The 21117-nt window shown below is 44.2% G+C and overlaps 1 protein-coding gene across 32 annotated transcripts in view; it reads left to right on the forward strand.

Annotated features, from left to right (window-relative positions):
• The first annotated feature begins 314 nt into the window (after positions 1-314).
• Positions 315-21117, forward strand: part of camk2b1 (calcium/calmodulin-dependent protein kinase (CaM kinase) II beta 1) — a 43136-nt gene continuing 22333 nt past the window's right edge. For 30 of the 32 annotated variants that reach the window (XM_058071873.2, XM_058071878.2, XM_058071879.2 and 27 more), the window contains exons 1-11: positions 315-653; positions 2322-2416; positions 6537-6596; positions 6824-6878; positions 8240-8305; positions 14720-14792; positions 16240-16342; positions 17802-17885; positions 18032-18126; positions 19282-19404; positions 19500-19583. In XM_058071873.2, the coding sequence (XP_057927856.1) occupies positions 592-653; positions 2322-2416; positions 6537-6596; positions 6824-6878; positions 8240-8305; positions 14720-14792; positions 16240-16342; positions 17802-17885; positions 18032-18126; positions 19282-19404; positions 19500-19583 (900 nt within the window). In that variant the 5' untranslated portion in view covers positions 315-591. The remainder of the gene's footprint in view (positions 654-2321; positions 2417-6536; positions 6597-6823; positions 6879-8239; positions 8306-14719; positions 14793-16239; positions 16343-17801; positions 17886-18031; positions 18127-19281; positions 19405-19499; positions 19584-21117) is intronic. The other 2 variants (XM_078789549.1, XM_078789551.1) reach the window with 2 other exon arrangements.

Genomic DNA, 21117 nt, shown 5'->3' on the forward strand with positions numbered 1-21117 from the left:
GTAGGTGTTGCTTTGAACTTTGAACACCAGAGGGAGCGAGAGAGCCACAACCTCTGCTGTGGACGGTCTCTGAAGTAGTGAAGCTAGACGACACAAGACCGGAAGTGTTCAAAGACAGTACATGTGTGGGGTAAGTTGAGCACTACGAGTAGTAATCTGAATGTGGGAAAGTGTGCGAAAAAGTTGATGAAATAAAAAGCGAGTAATTTTCTGTACGTGGCAGGCCAGGATCAAGATTTAAAATGATCTTATTTCGAAATGTTCCTCCATGTCGGAAGTGGCTCGCTCGGCCATCTTGATGATTAGTGGGCGGGTCGGAGTGGAGCAGAACTAGCTGTCAGTGACAGAGAAACACCTACAGTGCTCGCTTCGTGTTTGCACATTAAACAAGTGTGTTACTCCACAGACGGACGTTTCCTCTTCTTCGTTTTCCACCGCGACAACGCGGCTGGGTGGAGCTGTGTTTGCGTGTCTTTCGCCGCTGATCATTTTGTACCGGAGAGGGGAGAAGAAGAAGAAGAAGAAGAAGAAGAAGAAGAAGAAGAAGAAGACGACGACCACGGAGAAAGGGAAGAAGAAGCAGCACGAAACATGGCCACTACAACCTGCACACGATTCACGGACGAGTATCAGCTGTACGAGGAGCTGGGCAAGTGAGTTGGACCTCCGAGGCCGTGGCTGAGCACATGGTGCCCGCCAACGAGGGGTCGAGGGCGGCCACGGAGGGCCAGCCAGTGTGCGTGCGGATGGGCGCGTGGGCGTGCATGTGTGTTTGCGTGAGTCGTGGATGAAGTCTCTAGCAATATACTATACTATCCGGTATATCTAATCTAGCATAGTCAAATCTCAATATTAATATACTGTATATTGTTTACTTTGTCTACTTCAGTGTCTCTAGGAAAGTGGGAATTATTATTATTATAACATTAGTATTATTATTACTCTACTTATAGTATGGAGGTCGTGCTATTGCCTTGTTTCTTCTTATTAGTGCCAGAAAGTGCAGACCCCATCGATATATAGTGCTTTATTTCTTATAATTATTATTATTATTATTATTAAGACGGTTTTTATTAACAGTGTGGGGACCTTATTGGGATTTCTTCATTGGTTATTACTATTCTCATTCTTCTTATTATTAGAACCTGAGCATCAAGAGATAGTGGAACCATGTGGAGGCCTGGCATGGTCTAGTTCCCCATTATTAGGGCGAGAGCACCGAGAACCACTGTTGGAATCGCTCCCTTTATTATTGGGGCCCAAGCACAGGGGTGCAGGACCCTCTTGGATGACTTTGTTTCTTCTTCCTCTCGTTATGAGCACGGCTAAACGGTGCAGAGATCCTATTGGGATTGCTTCATTTGATATTACTATTGTTATTAGGGCCCAAACATGCGGGGTGGGAGTGGGGGGTGAAAACATGTGGAGTACCTGGAATGGCCGAGTGTCCCCTGTACTGTGGGGGCCCTATTGTAATCGCTCCCTTTATTATTGGGGCACAATCACACATTTGCAAGGATTCTATTGCAATGATTTTATTTACTCTTGTTGCTATTATTATTGACCAATCACAGAAAAGGTATGAAGACCCTATTGGAATCACTTTGTTTACTATTAGGGCTCAAGCACAGAGTTGCTTTGTTTTTTTGCTATTATTAGGGTCCGAGAACAGAAAAAAGTACAAAGTGGCCAGCACGTGGATACTAGGACCCTACTGCAACTGGTAGTTTCTTCTTATGAAGATTATTAGAGCCAGAGCGCAGAGAACAGTGCAGTCCTATCGGAATTGCTCCAATTTATTGTTGGAGGCGGAGCACGAAGATTCCTATTTCACACCGAGACCCTGAGATTTCTATTATTAGGGCCAGAGCACAGAGACGCGGCGCGTCGGTCCCTTTGGAATCAGGCAAAACTATCCAAGCGGATCTGTGTTGACCTAAAACCAAAGATAATAAATAGGGCGGCTGTTGTGAATAACTAAGGAAAACACACTTGAAAGGCTGGAGTTGGAGGATATTTACATTTTTGAATGAAAAAGCAATTCATTGAATGTCCAAATAGTGGTAGATTAATTGGATAATTGCTAGTGATTAATTGTGGCAGACCGGACATGGAAAAAGGATGAAACTTGTCCATGTCAAACGGGTAGGAACCCTTGAACCAAACATCCTCTACATCCCCTGTGTTAATTCCTCTATTGTATTTTGTCAATACGCGATGACAATGTAACGTCACTAACGAATATCGGGAAAATTAATATTTAGCAAAACGCCAGCTGTGCTTCCGATTGTTTGCTTTATGTTTTTGTTTGTTTCTTACAGGGGAGCCTTTTCAGTGGTGCGCAGATGTGTCAAGCTCTGCACGGGACAGGAATACGCGGCCAAAATCATCAACACCAAAAAGTTATCTGCGAGAGGTAAGCACTTCCCAAAATAAAGACAAGGTGTTTTGCCGACGAATGAAGAACGTCAAGTAAAGTCCAGGTCACAAGCGATTTGTGGCCTCCCCAAACACTTCGTTTTTTTTGCTTGGGGACAGCATAGTGGTGGTGACCATAAAGGAGGGGAACACCCGGCCTACAACCTGTGAGTTGAACATGCGTACCACACACCAAACCTGAGGCAGCTCAGACGTACGGCTGTTGTTTCATTCGTACAGCCGACACCCCCAAGTTGTATGACCAACGTACATACTTCCACCAAGGGAGAACAAAATGTTAGTGGTAATGGTTTAATTTCATTTGAACATGCATCAGATTACAATTGAGTGCATCCCATAATCAGTTCACAGTTCCACATGTCCAAAAGGAGTAGGAAGAAGCAAAGGTTATTAAATCCTAATCCTCCATCTGGTACTTTTACAATCAGTAACTCTTACATTTGTTCACTTCCTGCTTTCCATAATACAGTTTAAGGTTGTTGTTTGTTTAATTTTTAAATTTTGTAATTTTTTGTCCCGTACGGAAGTTTGAGGTGATATGACCATCCAATGACATAATGGGCATAGTAAGTGTCAATATAGTGATATACATATATAGCACATCATGACTGGTTCAAGACTCTTCTTCCTTGTATTTAGCAAACATCAACTGCTTGTATTGTTTCTTGAATTGGCTAATCGTTGTGCATTGTTTGAGGGTCTTACTCAATCCATTCCATAGTTTGATTCCACATACTGAAATGCTATGGCTTTTTAACGTAGTCCTAGCATATAAGTGTTTCACATTTAGTTCTTCCCTGAGATCATATTTCTCCTCTCTTGTAGAGAAGTATTGGATGACATTTTTAGGTAATTGGTTATTTTTAGCCTTATGCATTATTTTAGCTGTTTGAAGATGAACTATATCAGCAAGTTGAAGTATTTGTGATTTTAGAACTAAGGAGTTAGTATGTTCTCTGTAGCCGGCCTTATGAATTATCCTGACTGACCTGTTTTGCAGTAAATTTAGCGAGTGAAGATTGCTTTTATAGTTATTAGCCCATATTTCCACACAATAAGTAAGATATGGTAGAACCAGAGAGCAATAAAGAGTGTGGAGTGATTTCTGATTGAGAGCTAATTTTGCTTTGTTCAATATTGAAATATTTCTGGCCACCTTATGTTGTATATTTGTAATCGGAGGTTTCCAGCTCATATTTTCATCTATTGTGATCCCCAGAAATGTATTTTCCTTCACCCTTTCAATGTCTACACAGTCTATTTGTATTTGCTGGTGCGTGTCCTTTCTGCTATTACCAAACAGCATGATTTTAGTTTTACTTAGGTTCAAGGACAATCTATTATCATCAAACCATCGTTTTAGTGTGACCATTTCTTCTCTGACCTTTCTAATGATTTTGTCTGTACTCCCTCTTGCCGTACGGGCCCCACATGACCGATCTACCCGACACGCAAGGAGCACGGAAGAAATATTGCATTGGATGCGCGAGTTCCATATGTGGGATGCACGTGTGACGCACGAAACACTGACTGTCGCCACGTGCAAGTTTGTTTGACATGACAAAGAGGCTCTGCGGCTCGGAAATCAGCACATCACACCGCGCCGCCTTGTCACGCCTTGTTTTTTTCACGTAGATCGGCCGTAAGAGGCCCGTTTGTACCATTGAGGTGCCAACTTTTTTTTCTTACTTTTACTTACTTTTCTCACATGATTATTTCACCATTCCTAGCCTGCGACCATGGTAACGCTATTGTGACATGTGACTGATAACCTCCGACTCGTCAATACTACCTCCAATTAATGAACTGGCTTTTTCCAGCAGCCAATAAAGCACCTTTGCTGCTGCTACTGCTAATGTTAGCACACAGCGCTCTGCATGGCAATTGGTGTCTAATTGATTAACAGGCTTTGCTCTGGGCGTCCCAATGGTAGCGATCCATGGGGAGTATCAGGTTATTATTGGACTGGAGGGAGGCGGGGCTGCTCGGCGTGCCATCAATGGCGGTGATGTCAGTGTGGCGAGTGTCTTTTAACAAGATTAAATCCATCCCAGATTATCCCGCTGCTAATAGCAGGAGGCTAACAGCTAATCCCCGTGATTGGCTCCATGAGACCCACAGCAGGACTCGGAGGGAATACATAATCCACCCCAAAAGTGTCGCTATGATAGCCAATGTCTCCTTAAGAATCTGCATGACCATGTGACCTGACCTTAATAAATGTTCACCACGTATGTCCACGATGCCGAGCATTATTGTGATTCCGCCTGTGTCTTCCACTCATTTCGTCATAGGCCCCACCCCCACAATGCCCAGCCTGGTTATCTGCCGTCCCGCAGCTTGTATGGGTTTCTTCCTGTCCTTTTCAAAACCTTGACGTCCTTCACACTGACGGCTGGTGCCGGTGTGTCCCGGCAAAAAAAAATTCACGCATCTCAAGTGGAGCAGCGATGATGAGAGAAAACTCATTTCAGCTTCCAGCCATCATTTCCCTGACATACTCCCCCTCTTGCGACATGTTAGCAAACTCCGCCAGTCAGTTGTAAAGAGTTGTAAAGATGCTCTAGCAAGGCACCATGCCCTATTTAGTATAGCACCAGTTATATAACATGCATACATTTGCTTCATTAGGCTTGCTACTGTGAAAGGTCCAGAACGGTGCTTTTGGTACCAGGGCCTTCATCCATCTCTTGGTAGCGCTTGCTAACCATCAATAATATACCTACATTGGCGAGCCGTTAGCAGGGCTGCTCAATTAGTTGTCGACACTCACTGTGTTTGTAAGCGCTATCGTTGAAGAATGCACGATAACATGAATAAGTGACACCTATTCATGGAAGTTGTGATGATGATTGACTTATCTCCTGAACACGTCAGCCACTTGCGGCTCCGAGCTAGCTAGATGCCGCCAAGGCATGGAAACCAAAATAAAGCCAAATTATATTGAAACGTGAGCGTTCATGCATGCCGGCACGGATAGGCTTAGCGTGTTACAAGATATTTTACGGGCTTATGTTCATTCTCCCGATAATACCAGACATAGGCAAGGCCATTACGGTGCATGCGTATCAAAATAAAGCTCCTTGAAACATTTGAAATTGGTTTCAAACTTAAATGTGCGTAAATAATAATAATAATATATGTATTGATATTGCATTCTTACAATATATTACTTCAAATTTTATAAATTTTATAAATACTTCAAAACTGCCGTGATCAATGCATGAGTCGCGCACGCAACCACATTAGCATGCTAAACTAAGCTAACTCAGCTAGCTTCCGTCCACGCTCCGAGGTTCGCTATTTCAACCTGTTTAGTTCGGGGGGAGGCGGTTTAGTGTTCCTAGTGATTGAGCGGTCCTTCGAGTAAATACTTCCCCACAACAAATATTTGTATGGATCAAAAAGATGTTTTCGTGTGAATTGATGATTGATTAATGGTCTATCAGAGGCCATCAAAGGATTCGGTGTCAGTAGTATGGAAACAGAAGTTCAGAACATTCCCCCAAAAATGTTTATTTTAATTGTGATGAAATGAATTAAGTCTCTTACTTAAGTGGAAGTGGGACATCTTTGGAAGATAACCCTCCCATCCGAAACATAAGAACACAGTAAAGACTTCTCACGCCATTGGCTCATTATTGTGGTCTTCATCACCCCCTTCCACATGTGTTTTCCTCCACGCTTAGCATGAAAACACCCCACCCACCCATCCACCCACTCCCCGTTTTCTCTCCTTCACTCCACTCCTTCCTCCGCCTCCTCTCTTCTCTCATCTTCTGAGACGATAATCAGCGGGCTTACACTTCACTGTCAGTCCTCACTGCCAGCGTCTCTGTATTTATGTGTGTGTGTGTGTTTATTTCCATGGTTATCCGTGGGTGGTCCTGGCCCCCCAGTGCAGACTGCAGCATGAGGAAGATAACATGTTGGCATACATGCAGCATAAATGTTCTGTGATGCATGGGGGGGGGGGGGGCAGACACGGTTCCTTCCTCCGCGTGTTCGTCTCCATAGCAACAACTATCAGCCCCAAACATCAGACGTTGTCAACCTAAAACCGAATTAGCCCTTCTCCATCTGCTTCTTACTGCCAGATCACCAAAAGCTGGAGCGAGAGGCTCGAATCTGTCGCCTTCTCAAGCACCCAAACATCGGTGAGGACGCACACGCACGCACACACACACACACAGTGACCTGGATTCCCAGCACTCCTGGCATGTGTGAAGGGAAATGAAAGACTTTGTTCCTGATTAGAGGAAGTCAGGATCAGCCTTGGGTCTCCTTTGTAGCAACACTAGCGTGAACTGGAGTGCTGCATGCGCGGGACCTCCAGGAGTAGCAATGTTTATTCTCATACGCAAACTATTTCTTTGATTTCTAGTTCGTCTTCATGACAGTATATCAGAGGAAGGCTTCCACTACCTCCTTTTTGACTTGTAAGTCTCCTTTCTTGTTTCCTTTCCCCTGACTTTCATTCAAGATTCAACTGTTCACTCCTCTCCTTCGCCCCTTCACTCCTTCACTCCTTCACTCCTTCACTCCTTCACTCCTTCTCGTTCCACCTGTTTCCTCACCGCTTCCTCTCATGTCCTCCTATTGTTAATCTTCTCTGCATGATGTTTTCTCATTATTTTTATTATGCTGCCAATACCCATCACATGGTGTAGATCAAGTACACATTTTATTATTGTATTACAGTATTTATGATGAGTGGCCGCCGTCACACAGTTCAAAGGTCATTTGGGGGATATTTGTTGTGGTTTTTATGAAATAACACCATGACACGTATATGACCTCATTCAAGGCCGTCCATCCCCTCCTGTAGCGGCCTTTCTAGACCACTTTGACTCTAAAATAGACCATGCTACTTCCTGCTTGCTGTGGAGGGCGGTGTTACGTGGGAAAGATGCATGCTGAGCTTTTCTCCGATGGCGCTGAACATGACCTCTTCCGTTGTGTAGTTGCATCATCACCTCTATTTGCCTGTCCCACAGAAAAACTTACAAATCCGTCTTTAGTAGCCATCCATCCCTTTTCTATGCCGCTTAGCCTCTTCACAGCTGACTTTGGGCCAGAGGCGGGTCCACCCTACACTGGTCGCAAATTAGCTAATAATAACAATGGATGAGATCGGTTAGCATGTAGGCCATACAGTCTGGGTTTGATTCTCCGCTTGGTCGTCTCTGTATGGAGTTTGCATGTTCTGTCTCAACTTTATGGTAACATTACTGCCACCTAGTGGGCGGTGTAGAATACGACATCTGTGTCTTCTCAATGCCATCAAATTGTGTCGCCGTTTTCATGTTCGACTTATTCATGTTCATATTGTTGAAAAACATACGATTGATGCCATGAGTTCCTCTCTCCTCAAGTTCACTTTTTTCATGTCCTAGTAGCTTGACTTCCTTCTCGTTTCCTTTTTCTCTTGTCTCATTTGCGCCTCATTGGTTCATTTCCTCAGCCATGTTGTCCTTCCACTCTTCTCATTCCCTTTCCATCTGGTTTCCTCCCTTCCTCGTTTCTTCTGTTGTCTATTTACTCTCATTATTCTCTCTCGTTTCTTCTCCTCCCCACTCTTTCCTCTCCTCTCCTCCTCTCCTCCCCCTATTTTCCTATGTATACAATTACATAACACTCATGTTTACCCCCCCCCATGCACACTCCCACGCCGTCCGCATCCAGCTCTCTGCTAGCCCCTTCTAGTTTCCATGGTTACTGCATCATGTGGGATGGGTGGGGGGTATCGGGCAGCCCAGAAGATGCGGAGTAAAATAAAATGTGTGTCTTCTCATGCCAGGGTGACCGGAGGTGAACTGTTCGAGGACATTGTAGCCAGAGAGTACTACAGTGAGGCAGATGCCAGGTAGGTGCAGCACCCCCACCTTCCCTTCCCCCTCGCCCGAGTAGCCCCGATTCGCACGCCCACCACTCGCCACTGAGCATGTGACGCCCTGGCCTCGGAGAAGTCGGCTAGTGTAGAAAGACAATGCAGCGTGTTACGCCACGTCAGATAGCAAATGCGCTCACGTAGCGTTGGTTGGCTGCTCCATCAGCCTTAATGACGATGGGCCTCACTTTCCGCTAAACATCCTTTAGCTTGATTTAGCTTTCTCTGAGCGCCACGCATCTCGTTGTTGATGCTGTGTGGGCAGACATCAGAAGTGGAACTTCCAAAATGAAACACGGTCTCCCAGTTGCAGTAACGCAAATACAAGTAATCAGTTCCGGGGTCACAAACCTGTAAACCAGGGGCGGCAAACTGGTTTTCACCGTGGGTTACCCTTGGAGAGCCGTATCAATGTGTCGGCACATCCTGCAGCTGTCAGACTCCACACTATGAATCGCTCCAAAAATGCTTTACAATACTGTGCAATAAACTGTGCAATAAATCGTGCAATAAACCTGTGGCTTGATCAACATGTACACAAAATAATGTATCTGGAATCTCACCTTGTGGGACTAATAATAATAAAAATAATGATAATAGGCATCTTATAGCTTATCTTATTACTTGGGGTGTCACGAGACGAAATGAGGTCCATGAGAGCGAGACGAGAGTTCAACTTTAAACTTTAAGCCTTTAGGTGCCCGAGTTTTTTCAAGAAAAGTTTAGACATGACTATTTCAAAAGGCGGTCGCTTGATGGTTCAAGATAAAGGCAAACTGAGGATCAGACAAATTGTGGGCCGTCAGAGCGAGCAGACTAGGGTGTATGCGGGCGGGGAGGTCAAACTCATTCAACTCCTAAGCTTTGCATGGAATCAAACCCAGGAATGTCTGATGTCCGCCATCTCCTGGTTGAGAGCAGTAGCTGCATGTGTTGAATTCACCAACGTCGCTTGTCGCTATTTTGTGACTTTGGCGCTTAAAATGAAGAAAATTGCAATGAAAAACTCTGACTGGATAAGTTTTATTTGAGTTTTTATTTAGCTGTGTCACAAAGCATGAATTAAAATGTTTATTGTCCCACATTGTCCCATTGGTGTTGATGAGGGGCGTCTTTCGGCCCTCCTTGCATTGCTACTCATGAAGCTCCACTCTTTTGCTGTGTGTGTGCATATATGCTAGCAGCCCTGCCTCTCCCCACAGAGCGGCCTCGTTCTGTTCGCCCTTGTTCTATGAATGATGTGAGACAAGCAGGCAGGAATGCTCAGTGGGAGAGCGTGAGTGGGGGTTTGAATGGCCTAGCGTGAGCACCCCCTGAGAGCTTTTGTCATCGGAAACTCTTCTGTTCTACTTTAGAAAAACGTCTGGAACCAAATTTCATCTTTGAGTGCAGCAGCTGAGGCACTGAACTCTTTTTTTTTTTTCACCTCCCCTCTTAATGTCAGTCATCCAGGCCAGTTCCCTCCCTGTCACCCACCCGCTCCCCTGGAGACCAGCAGGAAGTGGGACTTTAATTAGCAGCGATAATTAGTCTGACACAAACGCACAAACCTCAAACTGTGCTGCAGGGCACCTCGTCAACTGTGAGCATCACTTTCTCCTCAGTGATGATGTTTGACACCAGGAGATGTTTCTCTCTACACACCGACGGTACATTGGGGTTTCGTAAAGGTTGGTTAGCGTGCCAGCGCCGTGGCGGAGTGTGACGTGTTTTAGCACCTTTTGATCACAGGGAGGAATTTGACCAGCGGCGCTGGGGAGGATAGATAGCCTTGTGTGGCTGCCATTATCCTTTTGATACCTTTCGATATCAACGTCAGCCGGAAGCCAACACTGGGTCTATGGTCATCATCACACTTTTCCTCTCGGCCGGCACATCTCTTCTTCAGTGGCACACGCCCACTGCTGACCAAGGACAATTGTTACATTCAATAACAAAAATTTATCTTTTCTTTTCATTTTAATCATAGATATAGATATGACCATCGATATGGGGGGGGGCTTGGATATGATTTGCTGAAATACGTCCATAATTTGTGTTGCACAGATAATATATAAAAGCAAAATAAAAAAAATATCCATTTTAAATCATCATTTTTATATTATTTTTATAAAAGGGCTGCACAAAAACATGTTAGCTTTATTGGCCACTTCAGCAGTTTCAGTAATCATGTGATTATCCATCTTCTTGCAACAAGCTCCTGAGTTGTAATGGAATTAAATATAAGAATAAAAAAATGAAGTCCCGTGCAGGCCGAGCAGTCACCAGACGTCACCAGAACCCCTTTTAGGACGAGGATGGTGATGGTGGGGCTCGTGGATGGTGATCCTCTAGACGCCTTCCTGTGTGATCATGACCCAGTGTCCCGATACTTTTGTGGATAGGTCAGAATGAAATCAGAGGCTGGAAAGAGAGGATGTGCAACAGGAACACGAACGCGTACTAAGTAAGGTACATCTCAGGCTCTCTCTGTCCTCCCACTCACTAGACGCCGTGTGGGTGGGCAGCCCGCAGGCTGCCGTGTCTCTGCGCGCTCGCTATTAGCTACATATTTTGCACATTACACTCGCTCATTGCACCTTGTCCCCCCCTCCCCTCCGCACACACACACATAAGTGTATCGCTTTCAGTGCACAAGTGTGATGTTGCTGTTCCTTTAAGCCATGGAAAAATAGCCTGGCACCAGCTCCTCCTACGAGTCACGTCCACCGGATACATAAGCGCTGCATTTAGCATTTAGCATATCTATCCTCAAATAGCGGCCTCCGCTCACATGGACGCGTGCTCAATGTTTCCATCTCTTTGGCAGTGGTTTTGTTTTTAAATTGTACACATATTTTTACTTTCTTCTTCTTAAATGATCATTGCAATTTATTTTTATTTTAGTATTATTCCTTTACAATGTAGTATTTATTATTACTTTATTCCCTTATAATTTACACTTTTTCCCCAATCTAATTTTGTAAAAGTTACAATTTTATTTTTTGTTTTGTTTCTCATACTATTATATATTTTATTTAACATTCATACTCTCTGATACTAAAATGACATTATTTTTTCTCTATTATTATTATTATTAATATTATTATTATTATTTTTATTATCGTTACAATAGGACATTTTCTTTTAATATTTTGATCTCATTTTCATTAGATGTCAGCTGTTTTTTCCGTTTTTGCTTGAAAAAAAATTCCCCACTATTTCGACTTGCTTCTAATAGCTGTTGCTTCTGACTTTATTCTCATAATATTCCCAAACCTAATTTTCCAATTTTTCATTTTGTTTAGCTCCGTACATTACCTTGAGTTGTTGTTTGTGACGCATACAGAGGCTTCACTTTATTAGGCCTGGTTTTGTTCATGTGGACCCTGGCAAGGGGGCGTTATGGGTCAGCGAGATAGATACGGTACATACTAGATCAGGGGTGGGCAAACTTTTTGACTCGCAGGCCGCATTGATTTAACAAAATTGACAGGGGGGGCTTCTTATTATCACATACTATTTAATCATGAGCTTATTATCACGTACTATTTAATCAAAAGACCATTTTGTTTCCAGAAAATGTTCAGTTTATTACATGTATTATATCTAAACAGTGTAAACACAACAATTGCAAAAATATTTCAACAATAATATTTTATCAACAGTCTTATCTTATCAATGTCTGACAATTAGAGTTCCATTAATCAAGTTTGGGTTTTTTGGTGACTGGAGAAGCACTAGGCACTAAGCACTCGTGTGCTGTTCTCTGTTCTCTTCGGGCACGATACCAGAGCAGCGCGCTCTGAGTGGACAGCTACGGGGGCTGATACTGGACATGGTTAAACTCTATATTTTATCAGTATCACTGCCCTGGGCTTTGACACAGTATCATTTCGGCCTTTTCCCGTATCATTCATGGTTTCTAGGGTACAGGGACAATGAATACTGTAGTATGTGATAATCTATAGTATTTTACACGTAATAGCCCATTTTTACAAGTAAAAGTGTCATGCAATCTGCTATTAGTGCACTTTGAGATCATTCATTTGATGTAAAGTGCGTTATAAATTAAATTTATTATTATTATCATTTTATTAGTGTTATTTTTATTATGTGTTTGTGTCCCTTTTTTCAGAAGCATTTTGTAAACAGCTGTCTTTGGGTGAGAGGCGGGGTACACCCTGGACTGGTCGCTAGCCAATCACAGGGCACATGTAGACAAACAACCATTCACACTCACATTTCTACCTATGCACATTTTGGAGCCCAGTGAGTATAAGCGGTAGAAAATGAATGAATGAATGAATTTTGTAAACAACAGACCACATCAAATAACGAAATTGATAAAACAGCTACTTCCACCGTCAAAAGGTTGGCTCAAGCCGTGATGCCAGGTTGTATGTTGAGTTTAAATGAAATACTTTGGAAAGAACAGGTGGGCCGTATTCAAACACTTGGCGGGCCGGATGTGGCCCCCGGGCCGTAGTTTGCCCACCCCTGTACTAGATAGACTCTATGAAACGTTAGGTCTGCATGAACTGTGATGAACTTGTGGGTGTGCAGCCATTACATGCATGGCCTAGCTTTCATTCACACCCAGCGTCACATCCACAACGGCCCGTAGTGTTTGCGTGCGGGCGTGTGCGTTCATGCAGTCCAGGTCTCCCGCAGCTGGATCCAGGCAATGTCCTTCTAAGTAAACGCATCTATGCGTCCTTCCCTTCTGTTTCCTACGCGTGGGACCTCGGCGTATGCGCCACGTCTGGCTTGTTTTGCCTCTGTTTTGATATTTGGGTGTGTGCGTTGTTGGTATCTAGCAGCTTTTCGACATGAGACCGCCACCGGGAGGCAGAATTGGACGTATTGATCCTCAGCACAAACACGTATTTCCTCAAATAGCGGCTGGGGGCGTTTGTTTACTTGGCAGCGCATGGAGGCCTTAGTTGTACACAAGTCTTTGGGGTTCTGTTTTTTTATTTCAATCTCATTACCTTTTCCTTCCTAAATAAAAACGGGGAAATTCTAAATACATAGTCATACTTAATTCAAAAATAATAAAAAGGCAATAGTGCAAATATCTACTATATGTGTGTATGTATGTATGTATATATGTATGTGTGTATGTATGTATATACTATATGTACGTATGTATGTATGTGTGTATGTATGTATATATACTGTATGTGTGTATGTATGTATGTATATATGTATGTGTGTATGTATGTATATACTATATGTATGTATGTGTGTATGTATGTATATATACTGTATGTGTGTATGTATATATATGTATATTTATGTATCTATATACTATGTATGTATATATGTATATACTATGTATGTATATAGTCGGAAAAAATATCGATATAACCGGACTGTCGATACATCCGATCCTGCGCCGAACTGCATTAAAAGTGGGCAATAATGCACTCGACATTGTTCTATAATATAGAACAATGTCGAGCAGCTTAAAGCAATCTTTGCTTAAGGATTTCAATACCAAAAAAGAACACGGCGAACGGCTGCTTCCAGTCAACTTTATTTTTCACACTTCCACCACCAGAGCGCAGCACACACACCGATTCCCGCACTTCCTGGTTCACAGGTCATGCTCAACCCGCCCCACATAGCTGGCCAAACACATGTCTGCAAGAGAAGAACCAACTGCATTCGTGGTTTCTCTCGTGTGTATAGAATCTATACACATGAGAGAAACCACGAATGCCAGCATGTACATATGAAAAACAGTGATTATTGCAAGCGATAAAAAGATATCTGAATACAACACAATTAAATACATGTATTTGTACGCTTGTGTCTTCGTTGGAATAGGTGTGTATGCTCTGTCAGTTGGTTCTTCTGTTGCAGGCATGTGTTTGGCCAGCTATGTGGGGCGGGTTGAGCATGACCTGTGAACCAGGAAGTGCGGGAATAGGTGTGTGTGCTGCACTCTGGTGGTGGAAGTGTGACAAATAAAGTTGACTGGAAGCAGCCGTTCGCCGTGTTCTTTTTTGGTATTGAAATCCTTAAGCAAAGATTGATTTAAGCTGCTTTTGTATCGATATTAGCAGACCAAATTGGCTGGCGGGAGATGAAAAGGGCATCGTAGTAACCGGATTATCATAATAACCGGGTATCGTACTAACGGAACTAATTACATAATAAAAGACTACAAATTTGCCGGGAAATGAAAATAGTATCGTAATAAGCAGTAATTCGTTATAACCGATATCGATATAATGAGACTTTACTGTATATACCTACACACATATATATATATATACATATACAGTGCATATATACATATGTATATATATACACAGTCTCTATATACAGTAGAAAATGAATGAATGAAATATTGCAATATCATATTTGATATATCAGTGTAAAACTGTTTTTTGTATGCAGTCACTGCATCCAGCAGATCCTGGAGGCGGTGCTTCACTGCCATCAAATGGGCGTGGTGCACCGAGACCTGAAGGTAGGTTCATGCATCCCTCCCTCTTTGCATGTCCCTCTATAGAAAATAATAAAGGAAATAGAAATATACAAATGTCAGTGGAGATCCCATCAAGCAGCAAATGTGCCTTTATTGCTGTTTTGGGCACCACCTTGGCTCTGTGGGGCCCGGGGGGTTTAATCACACCTCTGGTTCATTTACTCAGCTCCACATGTCAGACATGACTTTTAGCAATTGATTGTCAAATCCCCGGTGCGCTTTTGATTGCTTTTATTGATCAGGTAATAACACTCCCACTGCTAGAGAGGAGACCGCTCCTAAGATGATATTGGCCAACTTCCAGCAAAAGGTGTCCTTATTCAAACTATTCAACTAACGTGACCTTTATTATGTCATTTTCCCACATCATGTTAACATCCAATCAGGTTTAAGAACAAACAATGAGGGTGTGGCTTACATTCTCTGACTGCTGGAGAGTAGCAGTGATTGACACCAGAATGTGTCCACATGCTACCCAGGAGATTTGCATTTGCATTTGCAACAGTCCTTATGACTTGTAAGGTCTCAAAATGTCAAGCCTATGACTTCAGATTTGACTTGATCCGTCTTGTCTTTACTTAAGCCTTGACGTCAGCCTTATGACTTGTAAGGACTCGAAAATCTCAAGCCTGTGACTGCGGATTCGTCTCAACTTGTATTGTCTTGACCTGAGACTTGACTTGAACTTGCATGTCTTGACTTGAGAATTGACTTCAATACTTATGACTTGTAAGGACTCAAAAATCTCAAGCCTGTGACTTTGGTATTGATGCAACCTATCTTGTCTTGTTGACTTGACTTGAGGCTTAAATTGGACTTGCATCTCTTGACCTGAAACTTGATTTGAGTTCTTATGACTTGTAAGGACTTGAAAATGTCTAGCATATGACTTCAGGCTTGACTTGACCTGACGTGTCTTCAATGAAGACTTGTTTATGACTTGTACAGACTTGACATTATTGAGACATGACTCAACCTGTCTTGACTGGACTTGAGGATCAGGCACAGGCACATTGCCTGTCTCCTGAAGTAACTCGGCTGAGGGGGGCCATTTATATTTCTAGTTCTAGGCGACATTAAAATGTGGCTTTTGAGAGTCATCTTGAATATAGGACTACTTATTTTCCATGTAGGATGAGTGTTCTGGTTGCAGGGAGGTGGGGACCAATGTGGAGGGACACCAAAGCAGGTCCAGTGGGAATGGAAGCCATTATTAGAGTCTCTTCTGACAGAGAATAATGAGGCTGGCGACATTATGTGGGCCACAGAGACTCAAACATGGCACACCGTGCGAGGCAGGGAAGAAAAAGCACAGATTGCTCTTTTGTGTCAGAACAATGTCTTTAAATAGCCTCCATCTTGGTGTCGGGGAAGAGGATGCGTTTTCTCCCAAGGGTGTTGCTAACCTCCATTCACACCCTCCCCCCAGCCAGAGAATCTGCTCCTGGCGAGCAAATGCAAGAACGCAGCGGTGAAGCTGGCAGACTTTGGTCTGGCCATCGAGGTCCAGGGAGACCAGCAGGCCTGGTTTGGTATGTGCGGCCAGGACCCTTCTAGAACTACTCTAGCACCACAACGGCACCCAGGAGGAGGAGCGGGAGGCTGAGATGACCTCGCATGGCAGCTTGCTTGCATCCTTTTTCTTTGCTTCCTCGCTTCCTCTTCCACTTCCTCTGCCCTTCAATTGTCTTCATTCAACACCTTCCTTCCTCCCCTCTCGCTTCCTCTTCATTCATTTTCTCGCTTCCTCGCCTCCTGCTTTTCCTCCTTCCCCCCCTCTCGCTTCCTCTTCATTCATATCCTCGCGTCCTCGCCTCCTGCTTTTCTTCCTTCCTCGCCTCCTGCTTTTCTTCCTTCCTCCCCTCTTGCTTCCTCTTCATTCATTTCCTCACTTCCTTGCCTCCTGCTTTTCTTCCTTCCTCCCCTCTCGCTTCCTCTTCATTCATTTCCTTGCTTCCTCACCTCCTGCTTTTCCTCCTTCCTCTCCTCTCGCTTCCTCTTCAATCATTTCCTCACCTCCTGCTTTTCTTCCTTCCTCTTCCTCGCCTCCTGCTTTTCTTCCTTCCTCCCCTCTCGCTTCCTCTTCATTCATTTCCTCACTTCCTCGCCTCTTGCTTTTCTTCCTTCCTCCCCTCTCGCTTCCTCTTCATTCATTTTCTCGCTTCCTCACCTCCTGCTTTTCCTCCTTCCTCCCCTCTCGCTTCCTCTTTATTTATTTCCTCGCTTCCTCCCCTTCTGCTTTTCCTCCTTCCTCCCCGCTCGCTTCCTCTTCATTCATTTCCTTGCTTCCTCCCCTTCTGCTTTTCCTCCTTCCTCCCTTCTCGCTTCCTCTTCATTCATTTCCTCGCTTCCTCAAGCTTTTGTAACACCTTTGTTTCCCTACTTCCTCAACTTTTGCTTCCTCTTCATTCATTTCCTTTCTACCTCTCTCTAGCTTCCTCTCCTCTTGCACACTTCTTCTTCATTTTTTTGTTTTCACTTCCTAGCTTCCTTTCTTCTTTCTCTCTGCTCATTCATGTCCTTGCGTCCTCTCCATTCATTTCCTGGCTTCCTAGGCTTTCTAGGCACCCTCCTTGTTGTTGTCTTTGTTTTTCCTTGCCAGCTTCCTTTCCTCTTGGTTTCCCTTCAGGTGTTTCCTCGTTTCCTTTTGGTTATTGTTCATTTGCCCTTTTCCTCTTTATGGTTGTCTCCTTTTTGGTTTCTTTTTGTTCACTACCTCATTTCCTCCATCTATCCCCTCTCCTGCTTCCTCTTTAGTCACTTCCTTCTTGCTTTCATTTCCTTGCTTCCTTTTCTCTTGCGTCCTCATCATTCCTTTCTGCCCTTCCTCTCCTCTTTCCTCCTCCTTCCCTCTTTCTAGTTTCCTCTCCCCTTTTTCACCCTCCTCATTCATTTCCTTATCTTCTCTCCTCTTCCTCTCCTTCCTGCTTGGTGTCATTGTTGTCCTTTCCAGGCAAGTCTGTGTTTTCACGCCTGGTTCTTTGCGTGCAGGCTTTGCAGGCACGCCAGGCTACCTGTCACCCGAGGTCCTGAGGAAGGAGGCGTATGGCAAACCCGTGGACATCTGGGCCTGTGGTGAGCCGGACACACCAACGCCGTGCTTTACGTGCTTGACATAAACGCAGCATGGCTTCTCCAGACAACACCAGAGTGTGATGTAATAACGGGAGTGTACCTTGTGTGTGTATGTGTGTGTGTGTGTGTGTGTGTGCATGTCACAGGGGTGATCCTCTACATCCTGCTGGTGGGCTACCCTCCTTTCTGGGACGAGGACCAGCACAAGCTGTACCAGCAGATCAAGGCTGGGGCCTACGACGTGAGAGCCTTTCCTTGTCTTCTCGTCCTTCTTTCTCTCTTTCCTCTTGTTCACCTCACTTCCTCATTGTCTTTCTTCATTCATTTCCTCCTTCCTCTTTCACTAGCGTCCTCGTTATTAAATCTTATTGGTTGCATCTCATCCATCTCGCCATTTGTTTTCCTCATATAATCTTCCATCCTGGTTGATGCTTTCCTGGTCTTGCCTCGGTTTCTGTCCTCGTCCTTTCTGGCCTTTCACTCTGTCCTCGTAGATTTCTGTTCTTTTTTGGTTTGCCCCCCAGTGTAGTTTCCTCTTTTCTCTCTGCTTCCTCTTCATACTTCCTCCTTTACTCACCCACTTCCTTACTTCCTTCTCTTCCTGCTCTCCTCATTCATTTCCTTGCCTCATCTTGTCTAGCTTTCTCTTCATTCATTTCCTTGTTTGCTGTCCTCTTGCGCCCTCTTTTGTTGTTTCTCCTCTCAAGCCTCCTCTTCTCTTGCTCACTCCTCCTTCGTTTCCTTGGTTTCACTCTCTAGCTTCCTTTCCTCTGGCCTCTCCTGCTTTCTCTTGATTCATTTCCTTGTTTCCTTTCCCCTTGCTTCCTCATCATTCATTGTTTAGTCTTTTCTCTGTACTCGCTCTTTTATTACCTCCATCTTTACTCCTCTTCCTCTTCTTCATTTCCTCCACTCCCTTCCTGCCCCCCCTTCCCCTCGTGTTTTCTCTCATTTCCTGCTTTGTCGTCGTTCATTTCCTTGTTTCCTCAAGCTTAATTTCTTCTCCTCTCTTTCCCCCTCTTCTCTCGTTTCCTTTAACTTCCTCTCATCTCGTTTCTTCTTCCCTCCGTCCTCGCCAGCTGTGCCGCTGCTTCTTTTTTTGGCAGCTATTGCGTAACTCAGTCATCTCATTCATATTTCAGGGGGTGGAAGCCCCCCCCAGGTCACTTTTGCCTGCATGCCAGCCAGTTAGAGAATCTGGCTGCAGGCCTAACCTCCTCACCTGGACTTGATTGACAGCCTTAACATGACATCACTTCCTGTGCCGCTACTGTTTACTGCTACTGTGCCTTTAAGCTAAAGGAACATTTATTCATATTCATTCATTCATTCATTCATCCATTCATTCGTTCATTGTTCTCAGATTGTCCCTTAATGACCTGCACTTGCCCTCTAGTTCCCTTCCCCAGAGTGGGACACGGTGACCCCGGAGGCCAAAAACCTGATCAACCAGATGCTGACCATCAACCCGGCCAAGAGGATCACCGCCCAGGAGGCCCTCAAGCACCCGTGGGTCTGTGTAAGTGTCTGGCATCTGTTCTGCACATCTATTGCCACCACGGAGTTCTTCTGTCGCCGTAATCTTCTCCTCTTACTCCTCCTACCCTCACCCAGCAACGGTCCACGGTGGCGTCCATGATGCACAGACAGGAGACCGTGGAGTGCCTGAAGAAGTTCAATGCCAGGAGGAAACTGAAGGTGCGTCTTTTCACCATTTTTATTGTTCTCATTTCATGTTTGAAGAGTCTTTTAAAGACATGTGAAAACGTGTCGGATGAGAGTGAAGCGTAAAAACCTCCAGTACAAGAGCTTGAGCAAACATTTTGAGGAGGTATTCATGTGTTTCCATATGTTTATTATGGATTACATAACTTACATAGCTTCAAAACGAGCTTTGCTCATCTCTTTTCTGGATTTATTTCCCTTTTTGCCCACAGCTAGTTTTATTCTCACAAATTACTCCTCCGCAGATGTTTTGTTTTTTTTACAAAGTAGATTTTAATCAGCCAAATATGTTTAGATAGGAATATTGGGGTCAGGGTAGTTGTTAGCGGTGTCACATACGTTTGTGTTTCCGTCTATAGATCACCATAAAATGAATCCATAATGGAATGGACGCTGTAGCAGGCCGGGATCACATTGTGGGAGAGACCAAAAGTGAATGACAACACGAGTATGTTCACAAACACAAACGTTTTTTTAAAAGAACTTTAAAAGTCCCACACAGCAAACTTTTCTTGCTGTCCGCTCCACAAAATATTGAGGCTAGCCTCAGATTAAATGCCGTCGGTGATGGCGAAAATGCGATGGTGACCATAGATTGCTCATGGGACAACACAGGCGGCATCGCAACCCAGCCCTGGCTGCTCAGCACAACATGGTGCAGCGGTTAGCTTTGTTCTGCACTCGTTTGACAGTAAAGGAACTTTAAAAGTCCCACGCAGCAAACTTTCTCGCAGTCCGCTCCACGGAATGCTATGCTGCTGTCCTATGCCAGCAAAGGGCAAGACTTGAGAATTACTTTGACGCAGCCACTTTTTATTATGCAGCGGCGATTTCGACAGTGCAGTGGGGCACACCACTGTTGTCAGCAAATGATAAACGTTTTTTGGGGGAATTTACTTATTTTGTGTTGCCATCCAGCGGTTAGCTTCCTTTTGAGCTTGTGTGTGCTTGTAGTAAGACTTTACAAAAGTCTTGCCTTTCCAAACCTTGCCAAACCTTCCCAAACCTTTCCAAACCCTGGCAAACCTTTTCCAAACCCTGGCACACCTTTTCCAAACCTTTCCAAACCCCGGCAAACCTTTTCCAAACCTTTTCCAAACCATTCCAACCCTTTCCAAACCCTGGCAAACCTTTTCCAAACCTTTCCAAACCCCAGCAAACATTTTCCAAAGCTTTCCAACCCTTTCCAAACCCCGGCAAACCTTTTCCAAAGCTTTCCAACCCTTTCCAAACCCCGGCAAACCTTTTCCAAAGCTTACCAACCCTTTCCAAACCCTGGCAAGCCTGGCTGTAACAGGGCGGGATCACGTTGTGGGAGAGCCAAAAAGTGAATGACAACAGTGTCGGCAAAAACACCCAATTTGGAGCAAAGGGCAGAGAGTTGGATTCGTGCAATTCAGCAACTTCTGTCTTCTTCACATCCAAGCTGTTGATGCCACTCGGAGGAAAGTAGAACTGTTGCCCCCTACTGGCACAGAAATACAAGTAATCATAAGTAGAAATAATA

Source organism: Doryrhamphus excisus, linkage group LG3 (genome assembly GCF_037039965.1).
Source record: "Doryrhamphus excisus strain RoL-2023G ecotype Guam linkage group LG3, RoL_Dexc_Guam_v1.1, whole genome shotgun sequence".
Classification (NCBI taxonomy): domain Eukaryota; kingdom Metazoa; phylum Chordata; class Actinopteri; order Syngnathiformes; family Syngnathidae; genus Doryrhamphus; species Doryrhamphus excisus.